The 27393-nt window shown below is 35.5% G+C and overlaps 1 protein-coding gene across 2 annotated transcripts in view; it reads left to right on the top strand.

The window, feature by feature from the left end:
* Window positions 1-27393, top strand: part of LOC150106127 (TNF receptor-associated factor family protein DDB_G0285149-like) — a 246739-nt gene that overhangs the window by 79724 nt on the left and 139622 nt on the right. For both annotated transcript variants that reach the window (XM_090393876.1, XM_090393875.1), the window contains exons 5-6: window positions 9958-10032; window positions 10331-10405. In XM_090393876.1, coding sequence (XP_090250002.1) covers window positions 9958-10032; window positions 10331-10405 — 150 coding nt within the window. The remainder of the gene's footprint in view (window positions 1-9957; window positions 10033-10330; window positions 10406-27393) is intronic.

Below are 27393 nucleotides of genomic sequence, written 5' to 3'. Positions count from 1 at the left end.
CTCACGTATAGCATGCTCAACTCCTTCAGCTAGCACCCGGGAAGGAGATTACTTCCGGTGCCGTCGATTGGTAAGCGCTCTGCTTGTCCACACGAGAAAACAGGAACAGAAAAACGGGGGGTTCAAACTTGAGTGAACTTGCTTTTTATTCTTCTTTTTAGCGCCCTCTTTTCGTAATGGAGGATCTCTCACTGTGCTCTCCTATTCGCCCCTACGCGATTGCATCAGACTTCTGCTCCTTGAAGAGCGCTAATTTCACCGAAAACGAGTTCGGCTCGCCTTCCACGAACGCTTCCATTGCGCCGTGACGTCATCGTAGGCAGCTAGCTAGCAACCTTTGAACCTTTGTTTGCACTTAGATTTACATTCTTATACAGTATAATATAATTTAATTGTAACAGGTTTTCTTTTATATTTTTCTTCATTAACCAATAGTACAAGCATTTCTAGCTCAGAATTTTGTTTCTTGTTAAATCTTGAATGAATGACTTTTTTTGTTGAAAGAGTCCCCATTCAAGATCTAACACCAGGGAATGAGGGCAAACAGCAAAAAGTCAGCTACTTGAACAAATCTTAAAACCCACCTCCATCTCAACATCATCAGAGTTCAACATTGGTACTGTCAACATAAGAAGCCTGAATGGCAAAGAAATGGAGCTAGCTGAGGAATTAGATAAGACATAATAGGGGTGACTGAAACAAAAAAGGAAAAAACTGGTGAGATCTTTCTGAGCAATAAATACAAAATGTTATATTCAGGCAATGACAATCGAGGAAAAGAAGTAGTAGCCATAGTATTCAACACTAAATACGAGGCTAATTTTCTTGAATGGCAGGCAGTCTCAAGTAGAGTGATGTGGGCAAATATGAGAATGGGGAACTGGACAATGATACTTATTTATGCCTATGGTCCCACAGAAGGTTCTACTAAGGTAGAAGTGGAGGAATTTTTTGTGGCTTTAGAGAAAGCAACTGACACAATGAAAAAGGAAAACTTGGTCGTTGGGGATCTAAATAGCAGAGTAGGAAATGATTGTCAGACATACAAAAATCTTTAGGGAAAATTTGGAGACAAGAGCAAAGCTAATCATCATCAAATTCCTGCCATTTACCTTCAAGGAGTGTACAGGATATGATAGTACTACATGAAAAATTTACCTCATTACTAACTTCCTATCTACAATTTTCCTCCAAATCAGTCTGTTACTTGTCAAGACCCCAACATTATCAGATCTTATATTTCTATCGTCTAAGGCACTTTGTACGGTATCAATCCACCTATATCTTGGTCTTCCTCTGGGTCGTTTTCCTGCCAACCTGGCAGAGAACACTTGTTTTGCCAATCTTTCCTCGCCCATTCTGTTTAAGTGACCATACCACCTAAGATTAGGTTTTTTTAATACGTAAATATTTTGACCTAAGTGTCTTAGGACATCATCAGTACAGTTGAGAACAATACTAGGAATAATATACAGATAGGGCGCATGAATACAATGGAATCCAAATGCGTGCAGCAGCGCTTTCTAGCGTTTAAAAAAAAAAAAAAAAAATTCATTAGATTATTTAGATTAAATTAAAATTGAATTATTTTACACAATTTTGTATGACAATTTCCCATACTGTAGGAATGGCAAGGACATCATTGCGGTTTAGATTGGGTTTGTGAAGTAGGGCTTCAGCACTTTCTTTATATAAACGTTCATGTTTGTATGAAGATCTGTGTAGAAGTTTGGTCTTTTCCCAGTGGATCCTGTGGTTTTGGTTTTCAACTCCGTGTTGGTGGAGGCTGGATTTCTGCGGCTTGATGAGACGGATGTGGTCTTGATGTTCAGAGATGTGTTTAAGAACAGATCTACCTGCCTGCCCATAGTACGACAGTTTACAGGAGCATGGTGCCTCGTACACGCCAGGTAGTGACAGAGGTGAGAGTTTGTCTTTAGGCGAAGGTTGTAGATCTGGTTGAAGGGTTTGTAGGTCGCAGCAAGATTGTATTTTTTCATAAGTTTTGAAAGTCGCTCTGAGATGCCTTTGACATACGGTATGGGAATCCTATGGGCTTGTACTTGTCTAGGTTGATGTGTGGAGAAGTGGCTGATGATTTTTTGAGTAGTTTTAGGATTGTATCCATTTAGCATGGCTGTGTTTTTGATTATTTCCAATTCTTATTTTAGAGATTCCTCAGAGGAGCAAAATCTGTGTGCTCTGGTTACCAGTGATTTGTTGATGCCAAATTTTTGAGAAGGATGATGAGCAGAAGAGTTGTGGATGTGGCGACTTGAAAAGATCGGCTTTCGATAGACAGAAGTGGAGATGGAACCATCTTCTTTTCTTTGGATGTTGAAGTCCAGGAAAGAGATACCCTGTGGAGATTCTTTTTCTGACGTAAATTTGATGCAGGGGTGAAGAAGGTTTATTTTATCTAGAAACAGATGTAAATCTTGTTCGGAATGACCCCAGACTGCAAAGACATCATCGATTTTTGGTTTGGTATAAACGCGAAAATGTTTTCTTCAAGATCTTCTATAAACAGGTCTGCCATGTTAGGTGATAAGGGAGATCCCATAGCTGTTCCCTCCTCTTGCTTGTAGATTTTTTCTTTCCAAGTGAAGTAACCAGAAGTAATTGTAAATTTGAATAGTTCAGCAATATCAGACGGAAATTTGTGTGTTAACAGGTCCACTGTTTCTTTATGGGGAATATTAGTGAAGAAGAAGACAGTGTCGAAGCTAATTAGCAAGTCTCTTTCCAACAGTTGAGTGGCTTTTATTTTAACGTGAAACTCTGTGGAAATTATAATTGATGAGGCTGAGTGACAAATGTGGGGAACGGAGAAGGTTAGATAAGAATTTTGATAACTTGTAAGTCGGGCTGCTAATAGAATCAACGACGGGTCTGAGTGGGACGTTGTTCTTGTGAAGTTTGGATAAACCGTATATTCTACGAGGTCTCGCGTGGTATGTCTTGAATTTTTTTACAGTTTCTTCATCTAAAGAAATTGTTTCATCAAGTAGCTTCTTCAGTTTCTTGAGCTATCTTTTTGTGGGATCATAATCAAGTTTTGTATAAGTATTTCGATCTCGGAGTAGTAAATTCATTTTCCGGTCATATGACTGGAATTTAGTGTTTTGACTAATTTTTTGAAAAACTTTGACAAAACACTAATTTAGTGTTTTGACTAATTTCTCTCTTATTCCATATAAATTTATTCAGTTGACTTCCTACCATATCAGCTTTGTTGATTCTGTTGTCTATTTCCATATTTTATTTACCATCTTCACTAAAAATCGTGCCTAAGTGGCTGAAATGTTTACTTTTTCTGTAGTATCTCATTCTCAATACAGCTGATATATTTTCAATGCTTCTGCCTATTTTCATTATCTTTGTCTTGTTATTGCTGACCTTCATACCATATCTATCGCAACAGTTATTCAATTTAGTCAAGGAATCTTGCAGACGTAGCAGATTTATTTAGAAGTATAACATCATCTGCATAAAGCAAGGAGCTGACATTAACATCTCCAATTTTGATATCATGTTTAATACCACTTTCCTTCATAATGTAATCCATATAGATAATGAATAACAGAGGTGATAATGTACATCCTTGTCTGACCAGATTTAACATTAAACCATCTCCCTGCACTTCCTACAATTCTAACTGCTGACTTAAAACTCAAATAACGACTTAGTATTGCTTGATATAATGATCCACTGACACCATACAACTGCAGCGTTTTCATTAGCTTCTCTCTTGGCACCTTGTCATATGCTTTTTCCAGATCTACAAAACTTAAATATCTTTGTTTTGTAGATCTGGGAATATAACAAACAGATCTTTGTTATATTACCATGACTTTTCAATACTATTTGTCATAAAGTAAATATCTGATCCTGACAGCCTCTATTTGGCCTGAATCTAGCTTGTTCCTCACAAAGCTTCTCTTCAACAATCCTTCTCAACCGTTTTTCAAGTATACTGGCATAAATCTTACCAGAAACACCCAGTAGAGAAATACCTCTGTAATTCTCACAATCAGTTTTATTTTCTTTTTTATATATGGGTACAATGAGAACTCTACTCCAATCATCTGGAATTCGTCCTTCTGTCCAGGCCCTCTGAACTATGTAGTGTAGCTACTGTAAAACTCCATACTTGAGCATTTATCAATTCCATATTAATATCATCAATTCCAGCTGCGTTTCCACATTACAGACTTTTGTTGTCTTTTTCTATTTCCTGATTATATTCCTGATTGCATGCTTAATTAGTGTTTTTTATCGCTGTGCTGTCATCACTGCTAGTTTCATTTAGCAATTTTTCGAAGAAATTACTCCATACTTCAAGGATATCTTTTTCTGCAGTTTTCATATCACCTTTATCATCTCTAATTCCTTTTACAGCACTCTTTCCTCCATTTCTGAGCTGCTTCAACAACCTCCAGACAACCAATCTTGCCACCTTCTTGATATTCATTTTCTACGTTCTTACTAAAGTCTTCAAATGACTTTTAGCTAGTTTTACACAGTGTTTAGCTTTCTTACATTTGTCTCTGTATTCTCTAAGATCACAAACTAACTTATTTGACAGGAACTTTTGATATGCTTTCTTCTTTTCCTTCACTGCCTCTTTAACTTCTTGTCCATCAGGGAGTTCTGTTTTTTCTATCCTTGCAGACAACCTCACAGCATGCCTCTCTAGCAGAATCAGTTGATGTTTTCTTCAGAGTTTGCCATTGAATCTTCAAGGTTTGATTCCTGTTCACAAACTCTTTCATTTTTTCTTGAATAATGTTTGTATATTTTAGTCTACAATTCACATCTGACAGCTGCTCAACTCTTATTCATTTTAAAACTTTCTTGCATGTTTTTCTTTTCAATATGAAATTCAATTTTATCCTGCTTAAGACTAAATGGTGATCACTTCCAATTTCAAATCCTCTGTATACACCCTAGTGCCCTGCACCAGAGAGAAAACATCACATCAATAATGATAGTCAATGAGACTTTTCTTATTCCTTGCCTCTTCTCTCCAAGTGAATTTGTGCACATTTTTATGTTGGAACATGGTGTTAGTAATAACCAGTCCATCTCCTGAGCAGAAATCCAACATATTTGCCATTATTATTAGCTTTGCTCTTTCTCAAAATTTTCCCAAAATATTTTTCTATGTCTGACAATCATTTTCTACTCTAGTATTTTGATCCCCAGCAAGGACCAACTTTTCCTTTTTCATTGTGTCAGTTGCTTACTCTAAAGCCTCAAAAAATTCCTCCACTTCTACCTTAATAGAACCTTCTGTGGGACCGTAGGCACAAATAATTCTCATTTTCCAGTTCCCCATTCCAATATTTGCCCACATCACTCTACTTGAAATTGCCTGCTATTCAAGATTAGCCTCGTGTTTAGTGTTGAATACTGTGGCTGCTCCTTCTATTCCTTGATTGTCATTTCCTGAATATAATATTTTGTATTTATTGCTCAGAAAGATCTCACTAGTTTTTGTCTTTTTTGTTTCAGCCACTCCTATTATGTCGATCTGGTACTTATCTAATTCCTCAGCTAGCTCCATTTCTTTGCCATTCAGGCTTCTTATGTTGATAGTACCGATCTTTAACTCTGGTGATGTTGAGTTGCGATGTGCTTTCAGATTTGTTCCAGTAGCTGACTTTTCGCTGTTCACCCTGGTTCCTTGTCGAAAACAACAGGGGGCCTTGTTTAACCAGGCGACACCCCATCCAGCATGAAATTTTGTCATGTTGTACCATCATTTTGTATATTGGTTTAAGCCAGTAAGAATATAATTTGGTCAGCTAAATTTCAAATTGCCAGCCATTCCTCGTTCGTTCAGTATCCAGGTAGATACCTAACAGGGTGCACCACGAAAAGGTGAGGATTGGACATTAGGTCAGAAGCCCTGGTTGGTTCTCCACATTCCTTTAAAGGCTATGTATAGGTCTTCTCTCAGTTATACAGCTTTGACCCTTAAGCACCCAAATGCAAAGCTAATATTGCTTGATATAATACAAAGCTAATAATAATGGCAAATACCTGTTGGATTTCTGCTCAGGACATGGACTGGTTATTACTAACACCATGTTCCAACTTAAAAAAATTGCACAAATTCACATGGAGAGAAGAGGCAAGGAATAAGAAAAGTCTCATTGACTATGTTATTGTTGATAATGATGTTTTCTCGCTGGTGCAGGATGCAAGAGTGTAGAGGATTTGAAATTGGAAGTGATCACCAATTACTCTTGAGCAGGTTAAAATTGAATTTCATATTGAAAAGAAAACCATGCAAGAAAGTTTTAAAATGAATAAGAGTTGAGCAGCTGTCAGATGTGAACTGTAGACTAAAATATACAAATATTATTCAAGAAAAAATGAAAAAGTTTTAGAATAGGAACCAAACCTTGGAGATTCAGTGACGTGCCCTGAAGAAAACACTGATTGATTCAGCTAGAGAGGCATGTGGCGAGGTTGTGAGCAAGGATAGAAAAAACAGAACTCCATGGTGGACACAGGAAGTTAAAGAAGCAGTGAAGAAAAAAAGAAAGCATATCAAAAGTTCCTGGTAAATAAGTCAGCTTTTGCTCTTAGAGAATACAGAGACAAATGTAAGAAAGCAAAACACTGTGTAAAACTGGCTAAACAAAAGTCATGGGTGTACTTTGGCAACAACATAGACAACAACAAGAGCATAGAAAATAAATATTAAGAAGATGGCAAGATATTCTGGAGGTTTTTGGAGAAGCTCAGAAATGGAGGAAAGAGTGCGATAAAAGGAATTAGAGATGATAAATGTGACATGAAAACAGAAGAAAAAGATATCCTTGAAGCATGGAGTAATTACTTCGAAAAATTGCTAAATGAAACAAGCACAGTGGTAAAAAACACTGACTAGGCATGCAGTCAGGCATACAATCCATACTTGAAGTAGAGAAAGCCATAAAAAGCCTGAAATGTGGAAAGGCAGCAGGATTAGATGATATTTGACCAGAAATGCTCAAGTATGGAGGTATAAAAGTCTTACAGTGGCTGCACTGTAGTTCAGAAGGCTTTGAACGAGGGACGAATTCCAGATGATTGGAGTAGAGCTCTCTTAGTACTCGTATATAAAAAGGGAAATAAAACTGGATGTGAGAATTAAAGAGGTATTTCATTACTGAATGTTCCTAGTAAGATATATGCAAGTATACTTGAGAAACAGTTGAGAAGGATTGTGGACGAGAAGTTTTGCAAAGAACAAGCTGGATTTTGGACAAATAGAGGCTTCCAGGATCAGAATTTCACTTTCCAACAGATAGTTTTGAAATCATGGGAATATAAAGATCTGTATTTAAGTTTTGTAGATCTGGAAAAGGCATATGACAAGGTGCCAAGAGAGAAGCTATTCAAAACGCTACAGTTATATGGGTGTTAATGGGGCATTATATCAAGCAATGCTTTGTTTTTATTTGAGTTTAAGTCAGCAGTTTGAATTGAAGGAAGTACTGGAAGGTGGCTTAATGTTAAATCTGCCATCACACAAGGTTGTAGATTATCCTCTCTGTTATTCATTATCTATGTGGATCATATTATAAAGGAAACTGGTATTAAACCTGATATCAAAATCGGATGTGTTAATCTCAGCTCTTTGCTTTATGCGGATGATGTTGTACTTCTAAATAAATCTGCAAGGTTCCCTGACTAAATTGAATAACTTTGTAATAGATATGGTATGAAGGTCAACATTAAAAAGACAATGACAATGAAAATAGGCAGAAACATTGAAAATATCAGCTGCATTGTGAATGGAGAACGTATAGAACAATAAAACATTTCAGCTACATAGGCACGATTTTTAGTGAAGATAGTCATTAAATATGGAAATAGACAACAGAATCAACAAAACTGGTATTTTAGGAAGTCAAATGAATAAATTTATTTGGAATAAGAGAGAAATTAGCCAAAACACTAAATTAGCTGTGTACAAGACAAACCTATTTTAACTTATGGATCTGAGAGCTGTAGAAGTAAAAAAACACTTGACCAAAGACTTAGAGAGTTTTCATGTGTGCACTGTGTGAGAAGAAAGGCATTTTGTGGAAGAATGTAAGAAATGATTCTGTTTGATTCAATTTTAACTTATGATCTGAGAGCTGGGTTAGAAGTAAAAAAAAACACTTGACGAAAGACTAGAGACCGCAGATATGAGAGTCCTGAGAAAGATTAGGGGCATGAACAGATGGCATCAATGGCAATATCATATTAAAAATATATTAGAAAAGAACTTGACATTGTCAGCATCCAGGAATGTGTTAACAGATCTAATCTCAGGTGGTATGGTCACTTAAACAGAATGGGCGAGGAAAGATTAGCAAAAGAAGTGTTCTCTGCTAGGTTGGCAGGAAAAAACCCAGAGGAAGACCAAGATATAGGTGGATTGATACAGTAAAAAGTGCCTTAGAAGACAGAAATATAAGACCTAATAATATTCGAGTCTTGACAGGTAACAGACTGATTTGGAGTTAAATTGTAGATGAGAAGTTAGTAATGGTGTAAATTTTTCATGTAGTACTATCATATCCTGTACATCCTTTGAGGGTATATATCAGGAATTTGATAATGATGAACATTAAGGAAGTGACATTTGACATTTTAACCTCCTTATTGAGGTCATCATCATCAGGAAAACATACTCATGTACAGGATACAAGTTACATGATGCACCACTATACAAAAGTAAGATGAATCTAAATGTTTGTTAATCATTTACCCCAGCCTGACCTGTGGTGGGCAGGGAAAAAGAAAAGAAAAAAACGGAACTAAGTTAAACAATTTCTAAAGTCCTCTTGTATTAAGATTTTCTTCTGTTTGGGGTTGTCCTGGCTGCTATATGGTTTGAAGATGGATCCTCCACATTCTTGGAATAGTTAATCCGTCATTTTTGTTTGGATGATGTTTCAGCATTTCACAAGCCTCTTTGAATTTTCTTTCAAATCAAGTTTTGTTGTAGAGTAGGGACTTGGTGCCTTTCTAGTCAATTCTGTGGCATGTTTGGAGTACATGGTCTGATAGGCCTGTTTTACCATAGTGGAGGTATTTAATGTGGCATTTGTGTTTATCTTTTCTGATTTGGATGTTGTATCCTATTGTGTTCATATTTTCTGATTGAGGTGGTGTGTGTGTGTGTTTTAGTTTTGTTGAATAGTTTTTATTGCATACTTTTGGTTGAAGTGTTTCAGGTTTCAGATAACTTTGTGCATCGAGGTTGCTGGCTTTTATGTAGTGAAACATTAGCAGACTTCATAATTCATTCTTTATTTTGTCCTAGCATGAGATTGTACTTATCATTACAAAAATTAATATGAATAACCTTGTCTTGGTTCACAAATGAAGCATATCACAGGTGATCACAGTAGTCATTGAATCATCTTGCTAAACATTTCACATTTAAATATATTTATTTATTTTTAATATGACTTACATCGATAGAAGGTTATATCTGTCTACTTCAGGTTCCATCAGTAGGCTAGGAATGTTTCTTCTATCTTTATTAATTTTATGTATATATTATTATCTTTTTTACATAATCCAGAAACTCTGCTCTAGAGACCAAACATGGAATTTTTTCAAGCCACTTCAAGCCTATTATAAGGTTAGTGGTCTCACACCTATGATGAAATTCATCTCCCACCTAAAGACAATTGTAAAACATTTGTGCCCATGGCAGTATTTGAACCTGCAGTCTGTTGGAGAGCAGATAACTGAGAACTCAGCAAACGGAACTGGCTTGCTGTTATTAGAGTACCAAACTGTTCATTTTATTTTCTTATTTTCTCATGTATTATTTGTACTTGCTGAAAATTTGTAGTTCAATGTTTGAAAATAATTTTGTAAAAACTTTTAAATGTATAATGCATTATATTTAGTTATTCCATATTAAATGATTTTATTTTGTCTGTATATTGTCAGAAACATGAAGGACAGTGTCCGCTTAGAAAGGTTTCATGTGTGCACTGTGAGAAGAAAGGCATTATGCAGAAGGATGTAAGAAATGATTCTGTTTTGATTATTAATCTAATCTAATCTTTTATTTCGTTAAAGTTAATTACTGTGGTTATCATGTAATTTATTATTTATTATCTGTTTGATTATAATTATAAATTCCTCACGTCAGTGTTCTTATTAATGTACTTTCATTTTATGATAAATTACTCTTAATTATTATAGCAATTGGCAATCACTAATGAACATTGATAGTGTAATTAATATTAAGTTGCATAAATGATATTTGTACATGATTTTGACAAATGTTTTTAAATGCATCAAAAATTCTCTTAAACAGATGGATTTCCATTATGATATGTGTGAAGAAATCAGCAGGGAATGCAAGATGATGGAAGTTGGATGTAAATTTACAGTGAGCTACATATAGCTTTTATGAATTTTGCTGCATAATATGATAGAATAAAACTAATAATTAAAATACTATAGCATTTTGGTTCCATAATGATGTTGATATAACCATGTTTTTCATGATACCATTAATATCATTTTGTGTTATTATATAATTGTTTATGTTGTAATTTTGGAAATGGAATAAATAAGAGAAACAGTTTGTAAGACAAATAGATTTTATCCTTAAATTTGCTATGCTAGAACGACATTGACAATAATAGAGTAAATCAGTAGATCAATAAAATTGCATTTACAGAAAGTAGACATGAAAAATTTTGAGGAATAAGAAGTTAAACATATCATGATTGATTTCGCAAATATTGATTAGAATCTTAGAAATCAAAGAAGTAGAATGTTGAATTATTCATTAATAATTACATTAAACAGCATAGGAGGAATGGATATTTTATCGATTTATAATATCATACAATACATCAGAATTTCCATTTGAAGTGACTGTGGTTTAATCACCAGGCATATTGTGCTATCTGTGTAGAGAGATAACATGCAGAAGTGCAAAGCAGGATGTTATTATTCTGCTTTATTCTTCTTTATTATATATAATTTCTCAATAGCACAATTGGAAGAACAACACGACATCGCACCCTTCGATTGGAAAGATCGGAGTGTGATTATCATCGTGATGAAAGGAATCTTTACATGGGCTTTTTCAATTAATCATGAGTTAGACAATCTCATATAGGGTGCAGCAGGATTTTTCTATTGGAAACTTGAGTTTTGCATGTCACGTACACAAATAAGCAATCAGAACACTCAGTTTACAACAATAACAAAAAAAACTATTGGTGGTGGTTGTGGTGGGCAGTAATAGATGGCATTGTATGTAGTTGGAAGATTAAGTGGTAGGAGAGACCGTGAGATGCATGTAGTGGAGTAGAGCGATCTCTTGTAATGAATCCTTGAACTAGTTGAAAGTATCTGTAATAATAATAATATAATTTTATATATAACTTTATTACAATAAACCTCCATAGAGTAAGTAGTCTCATTTAGTGAGCAAATTATCGAACCTTAAATTTATTCACCGAGAGGAGACCTCCACATAGCCTCTAAAGGAATGCAGAGAACCGACAGGGCTTCTGACCTATTGTCCAATCCTCACCTTCTTATGGTGCACCCTTTTGAGTATCTACCTGGATACTGAACGAACGAGGATGGGCTGGCAATTTTGGAATTTAGCTGACCAAATTGTATTCTTATTGGCTTAAACCAAAATACAAAATGATAGTACAACATGACAAAATTTCATGCCGGCTGGGGCATCGCCTGGTTAAACAAGACCCCCATTGTTTTCGCCAGGGAACCATGGTGAACAGCGAAAAGTCAGCTACTGGAACAAATCTGAAAGCACACGCCAACTCAATATCACCAGAGTTAAAGATCGGTACTATAAACATAAGAAGCCTGAATGGCAAAGAAATGGAGCTAGCTGAAGAATTAGATAAGTACCAGATCGACATAATAGGGGTGACTGAAACAAAAAAGACAAAAACTGGTGAGATCTTTCTGAGCAGTAAATACAAAATGTTATATTCAGGCAATGACAATCGAGGAAAAGAAGGAGTAGCCAGAGTATTCAACACAAAATACGAGGCAAATCTTCTTGAATGGCAGACAGTCTCAAGTAGAGTGATGCGAGCAAATATCAGAATCGGGAATTGGACAATTAGACTTATTTGTGCCTATGGTTCTGCTAAGGTAGAAGTAGAGGAATTTTTGGATGCATTAGAGAAAGCAATTGACACAATGAAAAAGGAAAAGTTGATCCTTGTTGGGGATCTAAATAGCAGAGTAGGAAATGATTATGAGGCATACAAAAATATATTGGGAAAATTTGGAGTAAAGAGCAAAGCTAATAATAATGGCAAATACCTATTGGATTTCTGCTCAGGACATGGACTAGTTATTACTAACACTATGTTCCAACATAAAAATGTGAACAAATTCACATGGAGAGAAGAGGCAAAGGAATAAGAAAAGTCTCATTGACTATGTTATTGTTGATAGTGATGTTTTCTCCCTGGTGCAGGACACCAGAGTGTACAGAGGATTTGAAATTATAAATGATCACTATTTAGTCTTGAGTAGGTTAAAATTCAATTTCATATTGAAAAGAATAATATGCAAGAAAGTTTTAAAGCGAATAAAAGTTGAGCAGCTCTGAGATATGAACTGTAGAAGTTCACATCTCAGAACTAGTGAACTAAAATACACAAAGATTATTGAAGGAAAAATGAAAGAGTTTGAGAACAGGAATGAAATCTTGGAGATTCAGTTGCAAGCCTTGAAGAAAACCCTGATTGATTCAGCCTGAGAGGCATGTGGTGTGGTTGTCTGCAAGAATAGAAAAATCAGAACTCCATGGTGGACAGAGGAAGTTAAAGAGGCAGTGAAGGAAAAGAAGAAAGCATATCAGAGGAAGGTTCCTAGCAAATGAGTCAGCTTGTGCTCTTAGAGAATACAGAGACAAATGTAAGAAAGCTAAACACTGTGTAAAACTAGCTAAACAAAAGTCATGGGAGGACTTTGGCAAGAACATAGAAAATAAATATCAAGAAGGTGGTAAGATATTCTGGAGGTTGTTGAAGCTTAGAAATGGAGGAAATAGTGCTGTAAAAGGACATGATAAAGGTAACATGAAAACAGGAGATAATGATATCCTTGAAGTATGGAGTAATTACTTCAAAAAAATTGCTAAATGAAACAAGCAGTGATAGCACAATAGTAAAAAAACACTCAACAGGCATACAGTCAGGATTACATATCCATACTTGAAGTAGAGAAAGCCATCAAAGGCTTGAAATGTGGAAAGGCAGCAGGAGTAGATAATATTCAACCAGTTTAAGTATGGTGGTATAAAAAGTCTTACAGTGGCTGCACTGCATAGTTCAGAAGGTGTGGACAGAGGGATGAATTCCCGATGATTGGAATAGAGCTCTCATAGTACCCATATATAAAAAAGGGAAATAAAACTGAATGTGAGAATTACAGAGGTATTTCTCTACTGAATGTTCCTGGCAAGATTTATGCCAGTATACTTGAGAAACGGTTGAGAAGGATTATGGAAGAAAAGCTTGTTGAAGAACAAGCTGGATTCAGGACAAATAGAGGCTGTCAGAATCAGATCTTCACTTTAAAACAAATAGTTGAGAAAGCATGGGAATATAACAAAGATCTGTATTTAAGTTTTGTCAATCTGGAAAAGGCATATGACAAGGTACCAAGAGAGAAGCTATTCAATACGCTACAGGTATATGGTGTCAATGGAGGATTATGTGAAGCAATACTTAGTCTTTATTTTAGTTGCAAGTCAGCAGTTAGAATTGAAGGAAGTACAGTAAGATGGTTTAATGTTAAATCTGGTGTGAGACAAGGAAGTACATTATCCCATCTGTTATTCATTATCTATATGGATCACATTATGAAGGAAAGTGGTATTAAACATGATATCAAAATTGGAGATGTTAATGTCAGATCTTTGCTTTATGCAGACGATATTATACTTCTAAATAAATCCGCTACAAGTTTGCAAGATTCTCTGAATAAATTCAATAACTGTTGTAATAGATATGGTATGAAAGTCAGCAATAAAAAGACAAAGACAATGAAAATAGGTAGAATCATTGAAAATGTCAACTGTGTTGTGAATGGAGAACCTGTGGAACAAGTAAAACATTTCAGCTACTTAGGCACGAATTTTAGTGAAGATGGTAAATTAAATATGGAAATAGACAACAGAATCAACAAAGCTGGTGTGGTAGGAAGTCAATTGAATAAATTCATATGGAATAAGAGAGAAATTAGTCGGAACACTAAATTAGCTGTATACAAGACAGTGTTGAAACCAGTTTTAACTTATGGATCTGAGAGTTGGGTCAGAAGTAAAACACTTGACCAAAGACTGGAGACCGCAGATATGAGATTTCTGAGAAAGATTAGAGGCGTGAACAGATGGCATCAATGGCAATATCATATTAAAAACGAGGATATTAGGAAAGAACTAGACATTGTCAGCATCCATTAGCAGAGCTAATCTCAGGTGGTATGGTCACTTCAACAGAATGGGCGAGGAAAGATTAGCAAAGCATGTGTTCTCTGCTAGTTTGGCAGGAAAATAACCCAGAGGAAGACCATGATATAGGTGGATTGATACGGTACAAAGTACTTTAGACGATAGAAATATTAGATCTGATAATGTTGGAGTTTTCACAAGTAACAGACTGATTTGGAGGAAAATTGTAGATAGGACGTTAGTAATGATGTAAATTTTTCATGTAGTACTATCATATCCTGTACAGCCCTTGAGGGTACGGGATATGATAGTATCTATAACCTCATCATTATTATCAAATTCCTCACATGTACCCTCTCTGGGCAGGAGGGGGGGGGGTATACAGGATATTGTTATAGTACTGCATGAAAAAAGTTACATCATTATTAACTTCCTATTGACAATTTTCCTCTAAATTAATCTGATAAAAGACTCAAGTATTATCAAATCTTATATTTCTGTTTTCTGAGGCACTTTTTACCGTGTCAATCCATCTAGATTGTTGTTTGCATCTGGGTCTTTTTTGCCTTGAAAAAGAACACTTGTTTTGCCAATCTTTCCTCTCCCATTCTATTTAAGTTATCATACTACCTAAGACTAGTTCTGCTAACACATTCCTGAATGCTAACAATGTTAAGTTCTTTATTAATATCCTCATTTTTTTAAAAGGATACTCTGTCATTGGTGTCATCTGTCTATTCCTCAAATATTTCTCAGAACTCGCATATCTGTGTTCTCCAGTCTCTGATCAAATGTTTTATTTCTAACCCATCTCTGAGATTCATAGGTTAAAACTGGTTTGAACGCTTTCTTGTATACCGCTAGTAATTTAGTATTTTGACTAATTTCACTCTTGTTGCATACAAATTTATTTAGTTGATTTCCTACCATGCCAGCTTTGGTAATTTTAATTTCTACTTCCATATTTATTATAATTATTATTATCTGAGAACTCCAGGGAGTCAAGGACTCATTGATGGAGGCTATAAATTACTCAAATCAGCTATCATACCTTCCCTTAAAGTCATTAACACTTGATGAACTCACTACCCCTAAGGACAAATTATTCCACTCATTGCTCTCTGGGAGAAAAACCTAGCTTTTACACTTTTCTTGACTGTGAACAAACTTAACTTCCATGGATGCTCCCATGTTCTCTCCTGACCTACCATATAATGAAAAATTTCATCATTTGATATCCTATAACATCCCTTCCAAAGTTTATAGACCTCTATCATATCATCCCTCTTTCTCCTGTTAACCGGAGTCTGCAATCCACACTCGCAATTTGTCCTCATAATCTAAATGCCATAATCTGGATATAATCTTTGTAACTCTGATTTTGCACCCTATCCACTGCTTCTTTATCCCCTTGGAATCCAGGAGGCCAATTCTGCGCACAATCCAGGTGCAGTCTTATCAAAGCCTTATAAAGAGGCAAAATGACTTATCCTTACATGTCAAGGTTTGCTTCAACATCGCAATTATCCTCTGAGTAGTATTTGCAACTTTTGCTATGTGATCTTTGAACTTTAAATTCCTATCCAATAATATACCAAGATGCATTGCCTCTTCAGTTTCTTATAGCATAACCCCGCTATGTTGCTGGAACTTTAATCATGCCAAAGTGCATAACTTTACACTTGCTAACATTAAACTGACAGCGATATTGTTTGCTCAAATTTCCAGTCTGTTCAAATAATTTTGATTGCTGAATATCAGTAGCATCCCTGATTGCCCTACCTATCTTCGCATCATCGGCAAAGAATTGCACATCTGATGTTAGATCCTGCCTGGTGTCATTAATGTATACGTTGAACAATAATGGCCCAAGGACTGAACCCTGAGGTACACCATTGGTCATCTTAAATCTGGCAGCTTCACACCCAATATACCACTTTTTGATATATGTCCGTAAACCATATTCCAATCCCATATTCTCCAGTTTATGCAACAGCCTTTCGTGTGGTATCCTATCAAATGCCTTAGAAAAATCAAACATTATCATAATGTATCCATTCCCTTTATCCAATTTAGCTGTAACACCATTATAAAATATGAGCAAATTGTTGAAACATGACTTTTCTTTAGTAAACTGATGCTGTTCCTTGCAGAGTATAGCATATTTGTCTGCCAATTTCTGTATGCGAGTTCTAACTCCACTAAAATCTTCACTATCACACCAGAGATACTGATGGGTCAGTAGTTAGACACATCAGTTTTTGCACACCCTTGTACAATGGAACTATCATACATTCCCTCCATTCGTGTGGTATCATTACTGAGCTGAGACTCAAGTTTTATACAAACATGTGAAAGGCGTAGCCAATTCAGCTGAATATTCCCTTAGCAAATGGGCTGTTATTCCATCTGTTCCTATAGACAAAATCTTATCCAGGTTATAAACAGCTCCTCAACCTCATTTTCATGAACCTCCAACTCTTCATCCAATGTAGCAGTAGCACTGTGCACCATGTTACATACATTTGGTTGATATATCCTAGCATAGTGAGCATTCATTAACAGAAGAATCTCATTAGCTTTCGACACATGAGTACCATCTGCATTGAATAAAGTTATTCTTCCACATTCATTCTTTCTTTTGCTTGTGGCATAATGATAAAATTCTTTTGGATTGCCTTTAGCTTGCATGACTAGTTTCTTTTCATACTCCGATTTCGCTTTCCATGTAATAGTCATTATTTTTCTGGCCTGACCTTTATATATTTCATAACTCCTCTCACTCTTGTTCTCACATTTGTATTCTTTTTGCATCATCATCTTCATGTTGATCTCTTGCTTAATAAGGTTGCACATCCATTTCACTCCCAACTTATTTATTCTTAAAACACTAGGGATACATTCAGATACTGCCTCATTTAAGCACTTTCTCAAAGATTCCAATGCATTGCTGACATATTTCCCTTTCAGTAACTGATACCGTCGGACCAAAAATAGTATTCTCCTAAGTTAATCATAATTTCCAGCTTTGTAGTTCAGCATGTAACCTGTTTTAATCGGAGCATCAATACAAGTAGATAAAGTACAGCATGATCACTGTCACACAAATAGTGGTAAAATAACCATATTCTTGACGGAGACACCTTCTGACACTATGAGCAAATCCAACACTCTTCGACCTCGAGTTTCTACTTTCACATGCTGCTTGAGAAAGTTGTCTCGCAACAATTCAATAAATTCCTCTTCTTTCTTATCATGAGATTTCTCTTCTACCAAATCACTGTTTGAAAAATTAAAGTCACTCATAATGATCATTCATTTGGTACCCATAAGTCTAAATTGGCGATGGATTTGTTTGACCACTGCAACTGAGCTGCCAGGTCTGTAGCAACATCTCACCATTTATTTCATTCTGTTAACCTCCATTTCATACCAGATAGACTCAAACTTACCACTACATGGGACATTGTTACCATCGTTGTTTTCTTGTATTTCTACCCTTGCTACTAATGATATGAGATGACTTATCTCATATCATTAGTAGCACTCCTCCTCCTCTCCTAATCTGTTCTGTCATTCCTAAAAATAGTATACCCATTACACTCGATCCCACTTACCATATCTGATTCTAATAGTCGGGTTTCACTAATGCCAACAATATAGGCCACATTGTATTCAATAAAGTAACAAACTCAACCCCTTTGTTTCTAATGTTCCTGGCATTTGTGTATTCTTATAATTAGATATGCAAACTATTTGGTCTTGTTCTAGAATTTTTTCTTTTTCCTCCCTAGACATACTTAAGTTCCAGACCCAAAGCATATTTTTCCACCCCTTAGCCACATACATACAACCATGTTCAAAGGCATTCATATCTTTATCACGTTTGCATACTACAGCTGAACTTTCATAGACATTTTTCCCATTCCTCCCTTGATGATCTTGTTTCTCTGACTCTGCATTAGATCTCATACCAAGAGTAACTTCTCCAGGCTTCTGATGCCAAATGAATTCAAGTGCAGGTCATCCTTCTTATACGTCTTTTCTGCCATCAAACACACAACTCAAAACTCGCATCCATATCTTCTACACAACCCGCTCGTAAAATCATTTGGTATCGTGGCCTTCCTTCATAACTGAGTACTGTCATATCTGGTAGTAATCTTACAATTTTTACTCTCTCACATTTCTTTCTCGCTTCTTCCAACAGACTGCTCATACTATATTTGTTACTGCTTTAATTATTAGTACCTACCAGAACTACCATCTCTTTTACATTTTTTTTTTTGGTTTTCAATTACGTTTGTCATATTTTTAATATTCGCTCCTGGGAAACTAGAAATGTTAACTCCCTCGGCAAGCACAAATTTTAAAAATTTGTTACCACATCATATCACCTCTTTTTTCTTAGATTTTAACTGACTTCCCTTGTTGTTATTAATATTTTGATTACGAAATTCACTACTTTCCTGCCTGTTCTTGTTCTGATCCTTTTTCTTATCCTGTCTAAGCTTAGTTAAATGTTTTTTCACCTTTTCCAATTTCCTGGTCCATTTTCTAATAATTTCTTTTAATCGAGATATTTCTAATATCAACTTATCCTTAGATAAATTATCATCATCACTGCAGCAGTACTTTTGTTTATCAGGACAAATGCTCTCCTCAGTAGCGACAACTTGAGCTTTAGACACTGCCTAGTTACGACAAGTTTTCGGTGCCATTTTTAAGAGTAGTAAAAACTAATATTTCTACAATTGTGTTATAAAATTGTGGTATAAAATGTTATAAAAAACAATAATTACCCTTAAAAACTACAATAATATACTAAAAATACATGATTAAATTTAAGAAAACACTTAATAAATCAACAAAAGTCATAAATCTTTCAGGAGCTATCTAACAGCACATCTTTACCCCTGATGGCCTAGACACCAATTTGCCATCTTCGCTTAAAAATTGTTCTTAAATAGTTGAAATGTTTTACTTGTTCCATAGGTTCTCCGTTCAGAATACAGTTGATGTTTTTAATGTTTCTGCTTATTTTAATTTTCTTTTTATTGCTTATTTTCATATGAAATTTGTTACAACAGTTAATCAATTTAGTCAGGGACTCCTGCATGTTGTGCATACCATCAATGATGAACAAACTTATTAAAATTTGGAAAAATGACAAAATGGAGATTTCAACTATAGGAACACAGATTGCAAGGAAGAAAGGACACATGGGAGGAAAGAAATGGATTTTATGCAGTTACTAAGGGATAATTACCTGAAACAGCATGCAATGGAATATACTAGGGGTTTGAGAGTGCTTGATCTAGTAATTGCATCTGAGAATATGACCATGTTGCTATCAATTGGAGAGAGTGATCATATGGTCTTGACCTGGGAGGTGTCCAAATATGGGGAATTTTCAGTTAAGACCAAAACTTAAGTTCATTTAAGTTAAGTTTCAGTCTGATTTAAGTTAAGGTTCATTTAAATTAATTTTCAGTTAAGGATGTTGATAGTGCATGGGAAGTGGTAATGAGGAGGTTTAATGGCATGCTGCATACCTAAAGTCAGGAGAGTGAATCAAGTGAGAGTTAAATAGATGAATATTATCATCAAGCTGGAGCTGCAAAAAAAGAAACAACTGTGGAGGGGTTAAATCCCCTTTGCAATTGCCTGCTGGTCACCTTTCTCCTGTGGAAAAAGGTGACCAGCAGATTATGAAAGGAAGTTAGTAATGCAGGCTAAAGAGAATCCTGAACAGTTCTTTCAATATGCAGCAAATAAAAGAAAGAATGTATATGGCAGAATGATTTTAAGGAATGCCAATGGTGGGGGTAGTAACTGAATCATCAAAATAGTCGAGTTACTAAGTGAACAGTTTGCAAGAGTATATCATCCAGGCAGTGATATTGCTTATACAGGAACAGAGGTAAATGAAATATAGCTGTGGAATTGGATGGTATACAGCTCAAGTTTTACGTGAAGTGGCAAAAGAATTATCAAGTCAAGTTGGTCAAGAGCAAAATACTGGAATAGATAGATGGAATTGGGATATTGTATAGGGGGACAGCATGGTTTTGTGAAAGGTAGGAAATGTCTCGGTAATTTGATCACGTTTTCTAATACGGCGACATGTAATGACAAATAAAGGTAATGGGTTTACAGTGATACTGTTGTACTTTGCACATGCCTTTGACAGGATACCACATGGAATTCTAATCAATAAACTGTAGCACATGGAGATGGATATAGGGTTGGTGAGATGGATAGGAGGATGGTTGATGGTGAGATATCAGAAAGTAGTTTATTCAGGAGTAGAGTCCAAATGAAGGCCTGTGGCTAGTGGTGTACCGCAGGTTTCTGTTTTTGGATCCTTACTGTTCAATTTGTTCGTTAACGATATAGTAAAGGATCTGAGAGGAACTGTTTAGTTATTTGCCAATGATGCAAAGTTGGGTAGAGCAATAGATAATACAGATGGTGTCAAATTTTACGGGATGATTTGGATAGATTGTGACAGACTTGGAAAAAGAGACTGGATGTCAGTTTAATATAGCAAAGTGTAAGGTTATGCATTTTGGCGTGAAAAGAATACTGTCTCTATATACCATTGGTGGAATGTACTCCAGGAAATTGATGCCAGAAACATGGGAGTGTTAGTGGATAGGGAGTTAAAGTTTAGGGGACACATAGCAAAAGTGTCTAAGGCAGTTCATCATATTACTTGGTTATGGAAGAATACTTGAAGCAGAGACAATCAGGTTATTGTTCATCTTTATCGAGTCTTAATAACCCATCTTGACTACTGTGTGCAGATCTGGGTGCCAGGATTTCCTAGTGATGAGGAGGATCCAGAGGCCAGTGATCAAGATGGTAGCTGGTTTATGGAATGAAACTTATGGGAACAGGTTGAAGATTTGTGGTTACAGAAACTGGTTGATAGACAGAAAAGGGGATATGCTTGAGACATACAAATTACTGAAGGGGTTTTTACAAGATTAATTTCCAGGAAATTTTTCAGAACAGGTCTGGTGGTGTGAGAACTAGTGGCCCATCCATGGAAACTGAGTAAGAATGTAGTTAGCTAGGGAACTAGGTGTTTTGCTTGGAGAGTAGCTAATGAGTTGAATAGGTTGCCAGAGTCTGTTGTGGGTGCCATAACTGTGAATGAGTTCAAAGCAAAGTATGATAGATACTGTGCAAATGTTCGATTGTTCTTGACATGATGTTTAGGGCCTCCCTGGATTTGTCTAAGGACTACTTGGAGTAGCCCGTAATAATAATAAAAGTAGTTTCATGACTGAGCTACTTGTATATAGAAGCTAATGGCTTCACATTATCTTGGTATCCCATAATGCAAAGCACACATTGTTTTGAGTATGTATTATGTTAAGCATTATAGAAAGGGCCAATTTTGATCTTTTGTGATCACCCAGAATTGGTACTAAATTGAAGTAATGCAGGTCATATGTATTTCCCATATACAAAAGGTGTCACACCTTAAATTAAAGATACCAAGAAATTATATACTTGGTTTAATCCTTTATCCAAGTGTAAGCAAATAAGTTTGCACCTGAATTATTTTCAGGACTGGGGCAACTCGTATAAAGAAGCTAAGACTTCACTTCACTTGCATTAGTATCACATCTTATTACTAAAATACTCTGGATCAGAGCTAGTGGTTGAAAGTTTTTCCACTTAATTATAAATTAAATTTAAGATGCCAAGAAATTATATTCTTGGTTTATCTTTTGTCCAAATGTAAGCAAAGTTGGCATGTGAAGTATTTTCATGACTGTGGAACCAGGTGGTTAGCTTTTTTTATCTAAAATGACTTTGATGAAAGGCTTTAAAAAAGCCAACCACCTGGTTCCACTTAGTTCCACAAAAGAAAAAAAAAAAAAAAGCGAGAGAGAAATGGATAGTCTTTAGCATCTTATAATGATTCAAGGATCTGAGACCTATTCATTATAAGGCTGAAGGCTAGCAATACAACTTACTCCATGTATCTTTCCTTTCTCCTAATATTATTAGATCTCGTGTATCCCTATATTGCTCTATGCTTATGATGAACCCACTGAAGATCAAAACTGGTATAGTGACCCTTCACATAATGGATGAGAGAATGGAAGTGTGCTGTATTTTGGAATTCTAGGGCAATATTATTACACATTTGCCTATGCATACAACCAGCATAGTTGTGAGGTTACTTCCCATGCAAACCTTTGTTTTGCTCACAGTTGGGTGAAGAATAAAAACAAAAATACAGTTTAGTTTCAAGTATAATTTGCTTTCTGAAAAAATTTGCTACACTCCATTGGAGGGACCTAGTATATTCATAATCAGGAAAGGGTTACTTTCTGGGAAATTCTCAGGAAATTTTCAAATCTTTATTGTTTCAATTCCCTGGAAAAATGTTTGGAGACTTGAGACCTTTTATAAATTTAAATTTACGTACATGAAGCAGAAGTGTCAAAATTATTAATTTTTAATTTCAGTGAAATGAGTATTGTATCACATAGATTATAGATGATTATTAAATTTTATTAATGAAACTATTTGCCAGTCAGGTATAGTGGGGTGCTTAAGGGTCAAAACTGTATAACTGAGAGGAGACCTCCACATAGCCTTGAAAGGAATGCGGAGAACCGACAAGGCTTCTCACCTAATGTCCAATCCTCACCTTCTCGTGGTGCACCCTGTTGGGTATCTACCTGGATACTGAACGAATGAGGATGGGCTAGCAATTTGGGATTTAGCCGACCAAATTGTATTCTTATTGGCTTAAACCAATATACAAAATGATGGTACAACACGACAAAATTTCATGCCGGCTGGGGCGTCACCAGGGCAAACAGCGAAAAGTCAGCTACTGGAACAAATCTGAAAGCACACCCCAACTCAACATCACCAGAGTTAAAGATCGGTACTATTAACATAAGAAACCTGAATGGCAAAGAAATGGAGCTAGCTGAGGAATTAGATAAGTACCAGATTGAGGTAATAGTGGGTGGCTGAAACAAAAAAGACAAATACTGGTGAGAGCTTTCTGAGCAATAAATACAAAATGTTATATTCAGGAAATGACAATCAAGGAAAAGAAGGAGTAGCCATAGTAATCAACACAAAATAAGAGGTTAATCTTCTTGAATGGCAGGGAGTCTCAAGTAGAGTGATGTTGGCTAATATCAGAATGAGGAATTGGACAATGAGACTTATTTGTGCCTATGGTCCCACAGAAGGTTCTACTAAGGTAGAAGTGGATGAATTTTTTGATGCTTTAGAAAAAGCAACTGACGCAATGAAAAAGGAAAAGTTGGTCCTTGTTGGGGATCTAAATACTAGAGTAGAAAATGATTGTCAGACATACAAATATATTTTGGGAAAATTTGGAGAAAAAGAGCAAAGCTAATAATAACGTAAAATACCTGTTGGATTTCTGCTCTGCTCAGGATATGGACTGGTTATTACTAACACCATGTTCCAACATAAAAATGTGCATAAATTCACATGGAGAGAAGAAGCAAGGAATAAGAAAAGTCTCATTGACTATGTTATTGTTGATAGTGATGTTTTCTCCCTGGTGCAGGAAACCAGAGTGTACAGAGGATTTGAAATTGGAAGTGATCACTATTTAGTCTTAAGCAGGATAAAATTGAATTTCATATTGAAAAGAATAACATGTAAGAAAGTTTTAAAGAGAATAAAAGTTGAGCAGCTCTCAGATGTGAGCTGTAGACTAAAATACACAAAGATTATTGAAGAAAAAATGAAAGAGTTTGAGAACAGGAACCAAACCTTGGAGATTCAGTGGCAAGACTTGAAGAAAACCCTGATTAATTCAGCCAGAGAGGCATGTGGTGAGGTAGTCTTCAACGATAGAAAAATCACGAATCCATGGTGGACACAGGAAGTTAAAGAGTCAGTGAAGGAAAAGAAGAAAGCATATCAAAAGTTCCTGGCAAATAAGTCAGCTTTTGCTCTTAGAGAATACAGAGACAAATGTAAGAAAGCGAAACACTGTGTAAAACCAGCTAAATAAAAGTCATGGGAGAAGCTATTCAATATGCTACAGTTATATGGTGTCAATGGGGCATTATATGAAGCAATACTTAGTCTTTATTTGAGTTGTAAGTCAGCAGTTAGAATTGAAGGAAGTACAGGAAGATGGTTTAATGTTAAATCTGGTGTGAGACAAGGATGTGCATTATCTATATGGATCACATTATGAAGAAGGTGGTATTAAACATGATATGAGAATTGGAGATGTTAATGTCTTCTCTTTGCTTTATGCGGATGATGCTATACTTCTAAATAAATCTGCTATAAGTTTGCAAGATTCCCTGACTAAATTGAATAACGTTGTAATAGATATGGTATGAAGGTCAGCATTAAAAAGACAATGACAATGAAAATAGGTAGAAACATTGAAAATATCAGCTGCATTGTGAATGGAGAACCTATAGAACAATAAAACATTTCAACTACATTTGCACGATTTTTAGTGAAGATAGTCCTTAAATATGGAAATAGACAACAGAATCAACAAAGCTGGTATGGTAGGAAGTCAGTTGAATAAATTCATATGGAATAAGAGAGAAATTAGTTAGAACACTAAATTAGCTGTATACAAGACAGTGTTCAAACGAGTTTTAACTTATGGATCTGAGAGCTTGATCAGAAGTAAAACACTTGACCAAAGACTAGAGACTCCACATATGAGAGTCCCGAGAAAGATTAGAGGCGTGAACAGATGGCATCAATGGCAATATCATATTAAAAACGAGGATATTAGGAAAGAACTTGACATTGTCAGCATCCAGGAATGTGTTAGCAGAGCTAATCTCAGGTGTTATGGTCACTTTAAACAGAATGGGCGAGGAAAGATTAACAAAACAAGTGTTCTCTGCTAGGTTGGCAGGAAAACGTCCCAGAGGAAGACCAAGATATAGGTGGATTGATGTGGTACAAAGTGCCTTAGACGATAGAAATATAACAGGCTGATTTGGAGGAAAATTGTAGATAGGAAGTTAGTAATGTTGTAAATTTTTCATGTAGTACTATCATATCCTATACACCCCTTGGGTGTACATGTCAGGAATTTGATGATGAGTCAGATGTAGACACACGTAATCTTTAATGTACTTAGCATCTCTGAATATTTCACTCACAAAATTATCAATCTTATCAAGCAGTTCGTTAGTTAAAGGAAAACTATAGATCACTGCCAATGGCCCACTGACTTTCATGCTGTAATGTATCGTAAAGTTATTTTCTTTTTTATTTTTAAATGATGATGATATTTGATAACTTGGTAAGATAAAAATTATTATAAAAAATTATATAAAAAATAATATACATTTTTTTTAACTTCATAATTTTAATGTCAATTTAGCTTCAAAATGAAAATAAATGAAGTTTGAGAACTCTTTAAGAAATCTAAAAATGAGGAATCAGCTCAGTGCTATTATTGTCCAAAACAGATTTTATGTAAGGAATCACATGCTAGTGGACTGATGAATCATTTGGAGCATCTTGAATCATACTTGAAAAGAAGGGCTAAGGAAAATATGGAACCTTCAAGTAGCTCAAAAAGAATCAGGGCTTGATAAGTCAATTTTAAATATAAAACAAGAAAATTAACCAAGGAGAATTATGTATTACCAAAGAATCAGTTAATTTTAGACTTCCAGGAATATGCTCAAGAAGAGCAAATATAAAATTAAAGAATTAACAGAATCAGATCACATTCACTTTACTTTGAGTGAGTGGAACAGTATTGGAAATAACAGGTATTTCAGTATTTGTTCCTCATTCAGATGAGGCAATTTTTTTTTTTTATTTTAGAATAACTAGAAAATGTTATCAATTACTATTTAAAATATTGCAACAAAAATTATGTTGAAGTTTGTGATGCAGCAGCATTTCAGAAAAAGGAAGGTAATCGTAATCGTATGCCCAAAGATCTGTTATAGGACTCAATAATTAGTAATTTGCTAATTATAGAAATTATAGATTTGAAGATTAGATCTCTGACCAATTACAGCAAGTTGTGTATGATGGCGTCTCAAAAAAGAAATGTAACTATTGGTGTGCCAAATGGATCTATTCTGGGGACCCAGCTTATTTGTTAACAATATTTCATGTGGATTGACTGGAGATTTTCAGTTGTTTGATTGATGATGATGCAAGCAACTAAAGGTAGAATTATAAGCAGCATTGCTGCTTAACATTAATTCCCTTCAATAAATAAATAAAATTCCCTTCAGAAAGATTTCAATAGAATTTTAATTTCAAGAAATGAGTAGGGTTGTAGTTTCAAAATTAATAAGTGCAAGTGTTTCATTTTGGACTTCAGGAATACAAGACTGTGTACTCTATTGGTGGAACTCTGCTTATAGAAGTGGATATTCGAGATCTGAGGTGATGGTTGATAGACTGAATTTAAGCAGGTGAGTGTTACAGTTTAAGCAGGCAAAGATTCAGCTTTTGCCATGATAAAGATTACACTGCAGATTGCTCTTCTCATATTTGGTCAAATAGTTTTTGTTGTGAGGATGGAAACATCTCACAACAAAATTGTGGATAAGTAGAATACATTACCAGAATGTGTTGCACATGCAGGGAGTGTTAATGATTTTAAAATGCACAGATTTGGTCACCTGTACTTCTTGGGGGATTGGGAGGTGGTGGAGAGGATTCAGAGATGAATGACCAAGCTGATGGCAGGTCTGTGGATGTTTCCTATGAGGATAGATTGAGGGTGTGTGGGTTGCAGAGTTTAGCTGACAGATGGAGGAGAGGGGATATGATAATAACTTATAAGTTACCAAAGGGATTCTATAAGATTGACACAAAAGATAGTTTTCCCCTTACTCCCAATAGGCGAAAAAAGAGGTCACACTTGGAAGTTGTCTAAGTAG

This window comes from Typopeltis vanoorti, chromosome 6 (assembly GCF_054136105.1).
Source record: "Typopeltis vanoorti isolate ZY-2024b chromosome 6, IOZ_Tvanoo_1.0, whole genome shotgun sequence".
NCBI lineage: Eukaryota > Metazoa > Arthropoda > Arachnida > Uropygi > Thelyphonidae > Typopeltis > Typopeltis vanoorti.
The sequence above is the reverse complement of the archived record's forward strand: the minus strand, read 5'-3'. Positions and strand labels throughout refer to the sequence as shown.